Source organism: Polyodon spathula, chromosome 20 (assembly GCF_017654505.1).
Source record: "Polyodon spathula isolate WHYD16114869_AA chromosome 20, ASM1765450v1, whole genome shotgun sequence".
Lineage (NCBI taxonomy): Eukaryota > Metazoa > Chordata > Actinopteri > Acipenseriformes > Polyodontidae > Polyodon > Polyodon spathula.
The window spans coordinates 27,863,258-27,878,242 of NC_054553.1; the positions used below are offsets into that span (position 1 = coordinate 27,863,258).

General features: G+C 43.7%; 1 protein-coding gene across 3 annotated transcripts in view; it reads right to left on the reverse strand.

Moving 5' to 3' along the window:
• Window positions 1–251: 251 nt before the first annotated feature.
• LOC121295888 (protein sidekick-2-like) overlaps window positions 252–14,985 on the reverse strand; it is a 137,822-nt gene continuing 123,088 nt past the window's right edge. For all 3 annotated transcript variants that reach the window (XM_041221010.1, XM_041221008.1, XM_041221011.1), the window contains 9 exons: window positions 14,566–14,752; window positions 13,660–13,797; window positions 13,203–13,364; window positions 12,970–13,095; window positions 11,754–11,918; window positions 11,361–11,501; window positions 8,681–8,819; window positions 7,182–7,311; window positions 252–2,124 (listed from right to left, as the gene is read on the reverse strand). In XM_041221010.1, coding sequence (XP_041076944.1) covers window positions 1,723–2,124; window positions 7,182–7,311; window positions 8,681–8,819; window positions 11,361–11,501; window positions 11,754–11,918; window positions 12,970–13,095; window positions 13,203–13,364; window positions 13,660–13,797; window positions 14,566–14,752 — 1,590 coding nt within the window. In that variant the 3' untranslated portion in view covers window positions 252–1,722. The remainder of the gene's footprint in view (window positions 2,125–7,181; window positions 7,312–8,680; window positions 8,820–11,360; window positions 11,502–11,753; window positions 11,919–12,969; window positions 13,096–13,202; window positions 13,365–13,659; window positions 13,798–14,565; window positions 14,753–14,985) is intronic.

Here is a 14,985-nt window from a genome sequence, read left to right on the forward strand (position 1 = left end):
AACACTGATACAGCAATGGCTGCAGGCACACAGCATATGATACACCCTTTGTATGGGGAACACTCCAGACAGCGCATTTGTAAGAGACTTCAGGGGACACAATAAATGTCATATAAACTATCCCTGGCACTAGCTGTATCACCATGCCAGTAATCTCCCCTCCTCCCCCTGCTTCTGTCTCCTGGCTTTTATTAAAGGGATTAACAAACAGGCCGACCCCCTCTCGGGCAGGGGAGGGGGTTCTTCAATGCTGTGTTAGTGTGCTAATTATATAGGGTTCCTTTTATCTGAGATTAGCTGTGTCCCCTGCCCAGTAACAGGTCTTGTTCACTTACAGTGATTCATGGACACTGGTTCTGCACTAGTGGGGTGCTGACGTCATAGCAACATAACATGGCTCGGTTCATTGCCATAACATAAACCTACCATGGAGGAAATGTATTACTGATTGTATTGAAATGGACCACCTCACTGTTGTAATGCCTACACTGCTATAGAAACAGGGTACTTTTTGTTTGTGGTCCATGTGTTGAGTGCAAGTCCAATCCAGTTCTCATGAACGCTGCGATACAGAGGGTGCATCTGTGAGTGACTCTGTTGTCATGGTTGCAAAGACTACCTTTCAGGCCGATGCATTCCGTCAATCATTCTACAGTAAAGAATCACCGAGCTGTCAGAGTTAAAGATCAGGTGTGACTTGTTGTCATCCTTCTGTCATTATAATCTCTCCTAGCCTGCATCGAATCGTTAGCAACAGTTTGAAGTGGGAAAGGAAAATAATGCATGCTGTTAAAAAAAATCAATGCTCTGATCATTTTAAATATCTTTTTGAAAAATAACTATAAAACATGGCAAAACATTGGGGCTTTGGTTCCCAGTCCATAACCAAAACCCCACTGCAGATGTCTGTAGCAAATAACACCTTGAGCTATCATCAGGATGACATCACCATTTATAAAAGATGGCTGCTCTTAAAGGGAAAGGCAGATTCTAATTTCCAGCACAACCCCTACCTCAAAGACACCAGGCCTAGGTGATTTAACCAGTATGGTATGAATGGTCTGTGCTGTTTAATTGCATTTGTAATTTTTGTTTCCAGGTCGTTCCCCACTGCAATGTCTGGGGCTCATATCCCAGTGAACAGCGTAGAAGGTTTGACAGACCAGCAGCACACTAACATTCTGCACAACTTTCCCAAGAGTCCTGAATGTACTGCCTTGGCCTCTCAATTCTCACAAACACTGTAAATATATTCACAAACTACTTTCTCTAAACAAACAACCAATCACAGTGCAAGTTTTGGAGGGTGGCCATATTAACTTTCGGCAACTGTAGCTACATCTTTCTTTCTTTCTTTCTTTGTATTTTTAACATTATATATTTTTGAAAGAATTGTTGTGTGAATAAACAGAAAATAAAAATGAATATATATAAAAAAGCAAAAACCATGCGAACTCGTCCAAGCAGCAACAATATTACAGATGCTTTCAATTTTTAAATGATTGTCTTTCAAAAACACACACATGCACAAGCACACTCACACACACACACACACACACACACATACACACACACAAGACAGAAAAAAAGGGGATGTCTTGCCATCATTTTTACCATTGTTAATACTTTAAAAAAAAAATAAGAGAAATAATAATACTGGAAAATGATTTCATAATAAAAATCAAAAGGAAGAAGAGGGGATAGTTCTGTTTCTAGATGCCATCAAACAAAGGACGAGAATCCAGCAATGGGGGCCCTGGATCCAGGCGCAAGGCTGCTGGGCGGCCTGTAGAGGGTGCTATTCTGGCTGGGGGGATTGGAGGGCTGCTGCTGGGGGGTGGGAGTCCGGCTGCCCTTGGGTCTGTACAGGCTGCCCTGCCCCTGGCCCTTGAGGACACTGTTGAGCTGCGGGGGGAGGGGAGGCAATGGGGGGAGGGGTGGAGGAAGGGCGGAGGGCTCAGGCTCCCCAGAATCGCTCTCTGTGTAGCTGTAGGCCTGCACCCGGGAGATGCCCTTCTGCTGGCGCCGCCAGGAGTTGTAGTAGGTGGGGTCGCTGATGTAGTGATTCACGAAGGAGTGCGTCTTCGGTCTGTCTTGATCTACCTCATACTCACTGTCACTGCCCTGCAGACACAAGCAAACAGACACACTCTGTTACAGTCAATCGGCTTACAGCGACATGTTTACATCTACCGCCAGCTGGATCTTATCTCGTTCCAATATCAAACAGAGACTGCAGCTGGTTCTGCAATATACAAGCTGCGACCGGATATTACACAAAGGTCAACACATCACCTGCATGCATAACTGCTCTTTATAGCAACGAATGCTGTCCCGCTGAAACATAGCTTCGTTTTTAACTTTGTTCCTTTTAAATAATAAAGAATGGAAATGTGATCTACAAGCTATTATTATGGTGCTCCATAATCTATTTTCCTCAACTGTGATAAATGTTGGGGTATCCGGGATCCCGCAGTTAGCACCTAGCAATGGAAATAATTGTATTATAAAATAGTTGATGTGCGATATTAGCCACTAAATGAACTCATTTACCTACATTTTTTTTTTTCTGCTGTCAGAACCTTCAGTAGGTTTCACGTTTTGCAAATGAAACCAGCTCTTTGAACCTGTAAGACACTTCAGGACTAGGAGCTAAAAACTAACATCCCTACATAACAATACTAAGCAACAATACTAGGGAAGAAACAACAATTGACTAGAACTACTGAACTTATTAAAACTACCAGACATCTCACCCAGTGTTGTGGAAGAACACGGAGACCAGAATTCTTTACATAGAACAGTGCCTCCTGCAGGAGGACAAAGGAAACACTATTGTTTCAAGAGAATCTGGAATTCCAAGAGTTCAACGCTGTTCTTTCCCTTCTACCTGTCTAGCTTCTCTTGCTCTAAGACACCTGGTACCAGCTCAAGGGGCTATACATGGCTTGTTCAATCAACTCTTTTCACTAGACCATCTCTGATCTTCATCAAAGGCTGCGTTTGATCAAACCGAGAGAATAGTAAGATCTGCAACTTTAGCCCAAGAGGAATATGATATGAGACGAAAGGGAGGCATTTAGGGCAAAAACATCCCCACCCCTAACTTCTATTAAGCACAAATGTAATAAATCATGTTGATGGAGCACTGTACAAAACAAGGAAATCTGAGCAACTAATCATTTACTCATTGCAGTCTGAACTTTCAGTGCAAGAAAACTTTGTACAGTAGATCCCAGGGCCTAGAATGCCGGTAACACAATACAAAAGGATTCTATTTCTGCCGAGCATTCCACGACAGACATTCCACTTGACAGCACATGCAAGCAGCTATCTTCTTAAAAATCGGCTTACAGATGAAGCACACAGAGAAGCCGCAGGACGTAGAAAACGGCAGCTAACCAAACCTAATTTTATAAGTGAACTCAAAAGCTTTGTCATTCACACACGCCCTGAATTTAGCTTGGAAATGCTGCTATCTGAATCTGTTGTTCAAAACTCCAGATAGACGCTTCATAAGCTTTGACAGTGAAAATCATCCTTCCCACTTTAAAATAAATGGATCTGAGAAAGAGTGAGAGGCTGGGCTGACTGTCAATACAAACAGGTTGACCATTGTGAATTTAACCATTATCCACTTATACAATGCGTGCATCCTTCTTCACCATTCCAGTCTATCCTTTACAAGGCTTCTGCTATACTAGTCTTTCACATGCTTTTACCATGGTGTGCAGCAGTGACTGACTGTAAGGATATTTTCTCTTCCACTGCCTATATCCAGAAGGCAATAGTTTGCCAGTCAGTGGATAAGGCTGCTTTTGCAATTACAGATAGGCTCAACTACTTTGCCTATCTCCCTCACACTCTCTCGCTCCCTTTCCAAATCCGTCTCTTTTCATCACTGAGACAAAGAAGCTATTCAGAGGCAAACCTGTCCCTTCCCTCACTGAAAATACACTGATCCTGACCGCCGCACTACTGCAATCCACTCTCGGATTGGACACTTACCACACTGAACCGCAGATTCATTTTCCTAACCTTCTGCAAAATGTGCCCCTCTCTTAACTACAAAGCCTGGCCACTTTATTAAAAAGAATTGTAGAATAAAGCAGGCATATCAGGGTCTGTCAAGCTCTAAACATTCTCATCATTGAAATCAGACCCTTTGCTGTGTTTCAGATACTGTGATTTCAGATGCTCCCAGTCTGACTAAAATTAAGGTGAAAGAAAGAGATAGACATACTATCAATTTCCAATTGTTCTGTTATTTCTTATGGCGTCTTTCTTTTTATTGTCTTTATAACCACAGACACTGTCATCATAAATGACATTATATTTTTTGACTTTAATAATTAAATTCTCATTGATGTCCATTTCTCTTTTATTTCTGTGGTAATTTGTGCGTGAACGAGACAGTGACAGTCTGACAGCCCCTCCTTCGACTCTGTCCGAGTGAGTAATGACGTGTTGTCTACAGAAACATAGAAGGCTCACGCAGACAAACTGTCAGTTTGAGATAACCAGGAAATTCTATCTTTGGATAGTAAGGGGGAGTTTGCATAGCAGCTACAGGAATATAGAATGGTAATGTACACCTCTTCATGGTGACCCCGCTTCCACCCCCCAAAATGAAATAATCCACCTGCCAGTTGTATTGGATTGACTGCTGTATAATGTATGAAGTGTTTTGCAGCCTCGCAAACAATAAAAAACTTATGCACACATGTGAGAATCCATTGCATGGCCGTGCGACTCTCAAAATTGTGAAAAAACGTGAGTTTCACTGGGTAAATCTTGAGACTTGACATTCAGGCAGCTGGTCTAGGTAGTGACTCAGGGACCTCACCCCCTTGCAGTTCTCACACAGCTGAATTTCCAGCAAAGCACACCTTTCACAGCCCTCTCTAATAATACTTTACATCTCTAGTGTTTAACCCAAGTCCCTGGTTTACATGACAGGGTGTCTACCTGCTAAGTTACTAAAGAAGGAAGGAGAGCCAAGCACTTAGACTGCTGAAGATCCAATGCTCATTAAAAGTCTCTAAATGGAACAGAAGTTACTTGTTACTAAAGGTTGTGGCCAATGCAAAGCCACTGAACCTGGGGTAGTATATAAGACCTAGAGAACTTATCTGCTTATTAGTTGGATGGAAAATGGTGATGGTCTTTAAGGAACAGCAAACGTCAAAGAAGATTTGAAGAAACGCTTCAGAACAGCACCTAATTGGACTGGACCGGGGTTAAAAAAAAACATTGTGTTGAGTGTCACACTTCCGTTATGGCTTTAGAGAAAGAAAGAAAGAAAGAAAGAAAGAAAGAAAGAAAGAAAGAAAGAAAGAAAGAAAGAAATGGAAATGCAGGGACCGGAGTTCTTTTTATTATGATTCAGTTTTTTTGTAATGTGCAAACTGTGGCAGCACCTGTAAAACTAGTCATAGCAATGAACTCTTGAATCTGCAACCGAGACAAAATGGAAGAGAGATCAGTCAGAGAGACAACAGTGTACGCTAATCTAATCTCAGTGTCAGGTTACCTTTCGCTTCAGTGTCACTGATTCTCAACTCCGCTGTGCGTGCCAGGAATTGAACGGTTGCTCCAAATAAAAATAAAACATAAGGAAGACAAAATAAGTTTTCCAGATTCTATATAAAAAAAAAAGCAACAAGGCAGGGAATTGCCCATGAATGATTCAAGCAGGGGATTTACTCTGTTACTGAGACTGTAACCCAGTAATCTCATCCTTCACCTGGTCTCGCCCAGCCCACGTATTTTAGTGTTTAACTCATCCGTAAATGAACAGGAAGCAATACAAAAACAATCTCTTTATGACTTCTGCACTTTAAAATAAATGAATAAAAAACAAATATAAACAAATAAATTACTGGGACGTCTCCATTCAGAGAATTCCGAGGCCTCTAATCCTATAGGCCGGTTGCTGTAGCAACACCAGGTGCAGCTGTTTACCTGCATGGGTCTCACTGTGGACAGATTGCCATGGTGACAGCATTACCTGCTCAAAACCCCTTCTTTAGAGAACAATGCCTTGCTTATTCTGCTTTCTTAAATCATAGAAATTAGATACACTGGAGGAGGGGGTGGTGGTGGTGGCTAGAAGATCCTTGCTTGGTTCATCTTCAAAGGAAGTTCTTGTCATGTTCAAAACATCCTTTTTATGAAGAGATATTTCATGAACAGTTCCACCTCTTAACTCATTTTAAATTAGGACATGAAAATTAACTTGCTGTGGACAGCTCAGCTCTTGACTATGTGGTAATTAAGGTTTTGAAATGTTATAACACCCCTCCCCTCCTTATGCTCTCTGTGATAGACTTATTTTCAGAGGAACTATCTTTTAAAATAAACCTGACATTCTACATAGAATATCTATTTATTTCTCTTGAGTCTTCACAAAGCCCCTTCTTTAAATCCTGGTCTTGCCACAGCACATCATGCTGGCTGGATCCACAAAACAGCAGCAAAGTCTGTAGCTAGGCCAAGGCAGCATTCCTCAAAGCGCAGTAACATGAGTGCAGGAGTGGGCGAGTGGGGGAGGAGAAGGGAGGAGAGGAAAGGGGAGGAGAGGGAGCCTGCCAAGCTGCTATGTTCTAAAAACTGTCCTGTCTGATTGATACAACGGGCCCAGAATGCAGATCCTGCCCTGAGAGCAGATTGGATGCGGCTGTGCAGGCATTAACAGAGTGAATAGAGGGGAGCGTTGCTCAAGCCGGGGCTGAAGCAGTGGAAGGAATCCAGCTTCACAATCTCAGAGACACTTGAGTCATTGTGTGGGAGGTTAATAGGCTCCCTGTCTCTTTCCTCTCACTCTCTCTATCTGGGACTAGTTCCCATTCCCTACTGGTTTATTAAAGCTCCCCAGACCAGGCAGTAGGGCTCACATCTCGTTTGAGTTGTTGGACCTATAGTATAGAATTTGCCTCTGATACCCTGATTTCATGCCAAGCCTTCCCTGACTGATCAAAACTAGCTTCCACATCACACCACTGTGATGCAGACAAATAATTTCTAGAAGCGTGGTATGTACTGTACGTGTTTAAAATGAAGAATGTTAGGACATGTTATCGCACCTTTAGACCCGCAACAAGTCATACAGAGACGCAGTATATTTAGAGCAAACCTCTCCCGAGCGCCTGCACTGTGCTGTGTGCTTGTAAGCTGCGTACCTGAGACTCCGAGATCTCAGAGGGTTTCTCTGTCAAGCTGCTGTTCTCTGCCGGGATCAGGTCATTGTATTTGGTGCTGACGTCCTCGTCCGAATAATGCAGGCTGCCAGGGCTGGGCCGAGGAGGAGACCTGAGAGGAAAAACCAGACCGTGGTCGGCACACTTCATCATGCAGGACGCCTGCTCTCCACTTGCAATATCCAACTTGGGGTGCAGTCTACAATCCCATTTATAGGAGAGAGTTTAGAAACCCTATCTGAGGCTGAAATACTCCCAATTAAAAATACAGTACTTAAAATACATTATCGGAGATAGTAAAACAAAGAGTCATAGTAATCATATAATCAAGTGACTAGCTTTAGCAATTTGTCAAGTAATTCTTGGTATTTTATCACAAACGTTCGTTTTCACAGACCCAAATTTTACTTAAAGTTACTTAGATGCATAATCAGTGCTAATCAATGATCTGTGAAACCAGACAATAATGCATTAATACAAGCAACCAAAAACAGCAATTAATGGAAATATCATTCATATCATATCTTAAAAAAAAAACATTTGAAAAACTTGAGTAATGTGAGTAACCTAGCTCAGACAAACAAGTAGCCTCTTTATCTCTGAGCTAGATGTTATTTTTTATAGCAAAACCTTTGACCCCAGATGCCATCCACTGTCTCTTGTTTAGAGAAAGGGGGTGATGTCAGCTTTATAAAAATCATGAGACACTCATGGGACTGTCACAGGGATCATCTGTAAAACGCAATTCTTCCCGCTGATTAATATCAGTGTGTTGGATGGATTGTTGGGTATGTTTCTTGTGGCTCTTGGGAGTACCGCAGAAGTCAACAGTGACTAATCTGCTGCAGGGGGATCCCTGGAGGCCCCTTGAAAAGACCCCTTTTAGATTAATCAAAAGACGCAGTTTTTTTTTCTTAAATAATAACATGCCTGAAATTCTTTCTTAGTTTTTCACAGAATCATCATGTTTTCTTATCCCACTTAAAAAATTAATACATTAAAAAAACATAAAACTACAAGGGTTATGCCAAAAAGACTGGCTGACACATAAAAATGTTTTGACTTGCAAACAGCCGAATCTCTTCTCAGCAAGCTGCTGTTTGTGATAGGGTTTTCAACCATCGGTTAATGGAAAATCATTTTACTTAGAAACACCCACACCATATGCAGTGTATATGAAACCCCCCCCCCTTCTCTTTAAAATTCACGGGGGAGCTCAGAAGCACACTGCTCTGAACAAATGGTCCCACACTGTGTGGTTTGGGGGGCATTGAGTGGAGTGGTCTATCCTGATATATAACTAGATAGTTGGCTGTGGCTGCAGTCCTGCTGTGGTCTGCTTAATGGGTCTTCTAGGATTTCCTCAGGGGAAGGTGCTTGAATTACAATGGGATTCTATTCTGGTAGGGTTGTTAAAGTTTTTGAAATGCTGTGTTACTCTGTGAACACGTTGTCCTTTTCGCTGTGCTTGTGGGTTTTACCTGGTGTAGATTCCGTTCTTACGGCAGAAGGAGTTCTTCACAGACAGCTTCCGGTTGTTGAGCTCCAGTGCTGGGAACCGTCCCTCATCCAGACTCACCATCTCTCCGTGACTCAGGGCGTTGCAATTTGAGTTATTGCCTGGATAAGGAAACAAACACATTGGGTGGCAATTCTCTTTAAGAACAGTGAAGCAGGACAGAACAGGGAGCCCTATCTAATGATAAACTTGTAATGAATCTCCTAATAATACTGACATCAGCATAAGACCTGCACCTACCTCTCAGCTCCAGAGATTGCACTTTAATGGAATGGTAAGTCTTTGAACCTGTATGGTTTGCAGTTCATGTCCAGCCCTTGCCTTTCTATTCAATGGGCTGAGATGCCAATTCATTACAAATCATTCATTGTTTAATTTTACCACTGTAGTTTCTTTAATCCAGCCACAAGCTCTCCCTGCTCTAACAACACTGTCACTCCCAACCCTTTCACACCTTCCTCCTTGTTTTGTACCTGTCTTGTGCCTAGGGGAAGAGAGGGAAGAAGGAGGAGAGAAGGGAAGAAAAAAGAGGGAGATTGGGAAAGGAAATGAGAAGAAAATAGAGGATAAAGCAGGGAAGAAGAGGAGAAAAAGAAATAAGGAAGAGGCAGGCTGACAGAGTGTTTAATGCCAATGCTAACCCTTCTTTTCACACAAGCATAAGACCAAGAAGGGTCTGTTATAATGGGTCATCCAGTTTGGTGTCAGGCAGCCCCTGAAGGGCAGCTTCTACTCAAACACTCCAATCGTGCAAAACCCTGGGCATCGCTTTTGTGAATGTTCTGGAAGCAGCCAAATCGGGTTTCAGCTATCTACAAAGCGCCTCTCATCCACACAGGATCTCAGAGCTTTCTTTACAAACACTGCAGTCACTCAAGTGTAGGAATACACCAGCCATGTGAGCCAAAACACTCAACACAACAAGAGCGGCCATTGTACGTGTTCCCACAGTCTAAGAAATGCTTTATAAAAAGATATTAGTATATATAAAAAAAAAACCTGGATTAAATGTGAATTAAAATATTGCAGTAAGCATTATAATGTAGGCATGAATTCTGTAGTTTTGTCCCCTTCATCAACCACAGCCCCTGAGGCCCCATTATTCAGTATTCAGGCCCAAGTGGAGACAGGGGTTAAACAAGCTGCAATCAGTGCTCCACTCATCCAGCGGCTGTATTCTTGGGAGGCTGAAAGCACGGCTTTGTTTCCCAAACAAACATCCCTCTTGTGTTTTCTACCTCAACTAGAAACATGTTTACAGCTGGAGCCTCAGCCTTGCTAGAAAGTGCTGACTGCAGCAGAAGGACTCGCTGACATCAGATCAGGCTCAAGTAACCTTAACCCTATTAGAATACACCGTGCACATCTTTTCAGGGCTTGTGTCTGCCCAGCGTTCAGATGGTACCGTTGAGTTTAGAAGTAAACGTTGCAGCCTTATTTACTATATATACCAGCATGGACCTCACAAGTCATCAGCTCTGCTCAAATAATCTGGCCTTTTTGCATTCATCAGCTGATCAACAGCCTCTCATATTATAAACACACTTAATGTTAGCTCATATTATCACCACTGTGACACTCATCATACAAAGAGAAGAGAAATTGTGGCATTTTTAAATGCGTTTTTAAGCTCCCACCTCTTTACAGCATGCATCAGAAATGGATTGCACTACTAGCGTTTTTAAGTGGTACTGCATATGGTGACCAAATCTGTAAAAATCTGGTAAGTACAATTTAAAAAAAAGTAGGAATTTACTGTGAAAAAAATCAGTAAAGCACTAAAACCATATAATATTACACTCTAACCCCTTTCTGATATAAGGACGACAGTACCTGCCAGTGAAATCAGGTCACCCTCTCCCTTCTAGCATGTATACTAGGTGTGAATTGTGCGAACCGGCATGCCAACCCAGACAGCTGCCCGCTGCTTCTTAACTGTGCTCTGTCTGCATTGAGGATTGTTTTGCAGTACAGCTTGTGTTTTTTCTTAATCTCAATGCAATTACAATTGCACTGTATCTTCTTTGCTCCACTGGTGCCTGTGTGTCGGTTTGCGTCACATTATCTGTTACTCAAGCAAACAGAAGAAATCACCACTGTGTTCTGAGCAGCAGATTACATTAAAGGAGAAAGAAAGCTGCTTGATACATTCAGGCTCTTTTCTTTATTGATATGGAAATGTTCGGCACACAGATGGACCCTTAGTTATAATCGACACAGGTCCCCAAACAGCAAGCAGAGGCCTGTGTCTCCTAGCAGTAAAGTGATTATGGTATTATAGCAAGATCATCAAGGACATCAGAACAAAACCATGCATTTCCTGTTACCATTTAATAACCAATAATTGCAACATTACAACCAGCATTTACTAAAATTAACTTAGAAGCTTTTGGTCCTAACATTGGATTCATTTCTATAATCCGATTTCACTGTGATATTTTACAAAGACTGTTTTGATTCCCTGGTAGAATGGCTGTAGTTCTCCCAGTTCTGGTTCGACTGGAGGAGTCGTAGTGTTGTAAAGCAGTGGGAAGAATTGGAATAATCATTTGCTAATGCCACCATTACAGACATTACAATGTGAAATCCTTTCCTATGCTCAGGTGTGATTGCTCAGACTCACAGCCAAGCCCCCAGCCCACCTGAGTCGGACTTCTTGGCGTACTTCTTGCTCTGCCCACGGATGATGAGGATGAATACGAGCAGCAGGATAAAGATGAGCCCCACCAGAGCCACCACCACCAGGAACCACCACTCCTCATAGAACGGCGCCACCTTCTGGGCTGGAGGGTAAACAAGTAAACATATAAGATTAGAACACAAAAGCATTATGATTTATTTGGTCGTACATTTTTTTTAAACCAGACAGCCAAACATTCTGATAAACAGATGCAGACAAGCGGACAGACAGACAGACAGATGTGAAGAGACAAAGGAGGTGGAGGGGATAGCAAGACAGAATAGTGGATAGATGCGAAAAGACAAATAAACACACACAAGGACTTACTGACACACAGACAGACGGACAGGCTCACCAGAGATGGAGGGGGAGGGGGCGCTGGGGGAGCCATAGCCATAGTCGTTGACCCCGATGACCCGGAAGTCATAGCTCACCCCCTGCTTCAGGATGTCCATGTTGAAGGTGTATGATGTCACTTCCTTCGGGATGTCCTTGATCAGGATATCCCACAGTCCCTCATCTGAATGGAGGTAGAGTTTGAAGGCATTGAGAAAAACCTTTTACTAAGTTTCTTTTAGTATCACTACCGTAAGCCCCCTTAATCAAATGTCTGAGCGGCATGACTTTATTGGGTGTGGGATTCCTTTCTGAAATAATTCGCATCTGGTGTATGAAGCTTTGGCAGTCTAGCCTTGGTATCTGATGTTTCAGTTTCAAAATCTGTTACCATGCTACACTCCCCCCAGCACAGTCACAGTAAATGTGTATTGATCCCAAGTCTCTCTCCTCCACTCCCACTTACACATTCAGCAGACCTGTCTGCTGTCAGTCACTGATCACTTCTCTACCCCCCTTTCTTTCTTCTGCTCTCCTTCTTATGGCCGACTTATCCCCGGTCTATAACTGGTGATACTCAAGTCTCTCTATCCCCCCTCTCATTTTCTTTCAGACAACCTGTAAGCTGCCAGTCCCTGGTGAAGCTCTGTTCTCCCCTGTTGGGTGTCAATCAATACTCCATGTGAGCAGACAGATGGCTGAGCCTCACACTGAGCTTTCGGTGTGGAGTGACAGTGCAGCAGAATGGAGCGCTGTGAGTGACGTCACTGCAAGGAAGCACCTTTACAAACATGTGATGCTCTCCACAATGAACATCTCACCTTGCGATCATCCACGAAGGCATTAACCTTTCGAGAACGATCTTCCATCAACCTCCAGAGGCCAATTTCCTTTCTGCGCAAATTGCATGTTTTAAAGAATATGGTCTAGATACGCTATTGGAACCTGTATAGTTATTTGCTGTTATCACTGGTCTGGTACTGCTGGTTTCACAGTTGATTACCAGTAAGCTGCCACTGTATCTGAATCTGTTTGTAAGCACTTACTAGTTGTTCCCGATACCTTATGATGGGTTAGGAATGGGCAGTGGCTAGAAGTAGGCTATAACTGGTTGAAACTCTCCTGTAGATGAGCGGGTTTAGTGATATAAAGATGCATGTAAGAATGTGGCTCCATACCTTCTATAATGCTGTTCCTAAGTGTATCTGGTAGTGAGTGATCCCTGGGGGTGGTACCTGAGGGTCTGGCCTCGATGACGTAGCGGCTGATGGGGCCTCTTCCGGGGTCTCCGCTCGTCCAGTGGATAGTGAGAGCCGAGCCATAGCGTGAGATGAAGGGCTCCCCGGGAGGGCCTGGGGCACCTGGGGGGGGGGGGGGGGGGGAGAGGGAAGTGGAAATAGGGCAGATAAACAGTTTAATGAAATCAAGTCACACAGGCACAGACAGACAGGCAGGGCAGAAGACACACCCTCTCCTGGTCCAGTGGTGATGTTGGCCTCCACCTCCGGTCCATATGTGAAGGTCTTGGCCCGAATGCGGAAATTGTAGGTCACTCCATCCGCCAGGTCCTTGATCTTCATCCACAGGGGAGAGTTCCCCTTGACATCCACCGTCACGCTCTTACTCACTCCTAGAGGGGAGAAGAGTGCATGAGAACCACAGCCTACTACCAGTCAGGACAGATAGTAGAGACACGTTAATCTAAACCATAAATCTTATGATGGGAGTACAGACTGTATCATTCACCATACTGAAAATTCCTTGTTGCTTTCCACAGCTACTTTCAGCATGCTTTTAAGATTACAGGTTGGTATAGACTTGGGGTTAGGATTAGCAAATCTAAAGCATTCCAGCAGGAAAAAGGCACCACAACATTTTGCCCAGGACTATTTGGCTTGCTGTTAATGGGCACTGGAGGAACGTACCATCGACGGGGGTGCAGGGTTCGTAGATGAGCCGATAGCCCTCGATGATGCCGTTGGGGTAGACGGGCTCCCCCCAGGATACGTTGACCGAGGTGGTGGTGAGCTCTCCGAAGTGGATGAAACTGGAAGCACTGGGAGCTAAACAAGGGGGAGAGGGGGAGTCAGTGTGGGCGTATGGGTTTGCCACTGCCATTCATAGTGGCCTCGCTGGCACGGTTTAGTTAAGGACGTCTGGATTGATATTATTCCCAGGTATGAGAGGCTGTCCTGGAGCACTGATCCTGAGAGAGAGGCTGGAGTGAGAAGGCAGCCTCTTTCATCAAAGACCAGCGAGCTAACTTTCCTGCCGGTATTCTATTTCACTCTTTTGGTGTTCAAAAAAATCAGGCTGCACAAAGAACGTTTGTGCTCAAAAATACATGTTTTTTTAAAGAAAATCTTATTTTTTTGTAGATATTGAGGAGAGCTCAGCTGCAGAACAGAGCCTTCATTGTCCTTCTTGGCCAAAAATGTGTTAGGCACATCTTCCCTTTCCCTCTGCGAGGCTGTCATATGCTTCCGTTGCCCAGGCAACCCAGCTTAGATACATGCCAATATAACACTGGGAACATCCGCCATCCCAAAATATTATACTAAATGAAAAACAGATTTCTTCAAAACTTTTTTTTTTAATCTTTTGTTTTACCACTTCCAGTCCTAGCAGAGTCTATGGACTCACAGTGTGAGCAGAATTAAAAGAAACTGACGAAAGGATCATGCAACTGGCAGATAATGGGTCTGGAGAGCAGTCCTGACCTTCAACCTTTGCACCTTCCGAATAAACAATTTCCTTCGAGAGAGTGAGTTATTGTGGTAACTGGATAAGCCCCACTGAGACCCCTGCAGATGCGCAGTCTCTCTCCTCACCTGCTTGCTGAGTGCGCCCCCGTGTGGCTGGGCTGCGCGGGCCGTCCCCTGCCGCGTTGAAGGCCGCCACGCTGATCATGTAGGTGGTGTATCCTGTCAGGTTCTTCAGCTTCACCCCGCCCTCCGGCAGGAAGAGGGTCTTCAGACGCTCCGTCTCATTCTGCCGCTGGAACTCCCAGTAGAAGACCTGACAGGAAGAGGAAATCGGCACAGTCTACAAGGACAGCTCTTAGTAACGCAAGGGTATTACTTCATTGTCCTGTAGCAGGATCTTCAGTGTCCAGAATGCTGCATACTACTGCCGCTTTATTGTAACGATGTAGCTGGGGGTCTTAGCACAGCAGAGGCAATTTATCACCAAAAGCAAAACTTTTCTGGTGTGATATAGAAGCATTTCTCATATCCTGGCCTGCAGAGAGT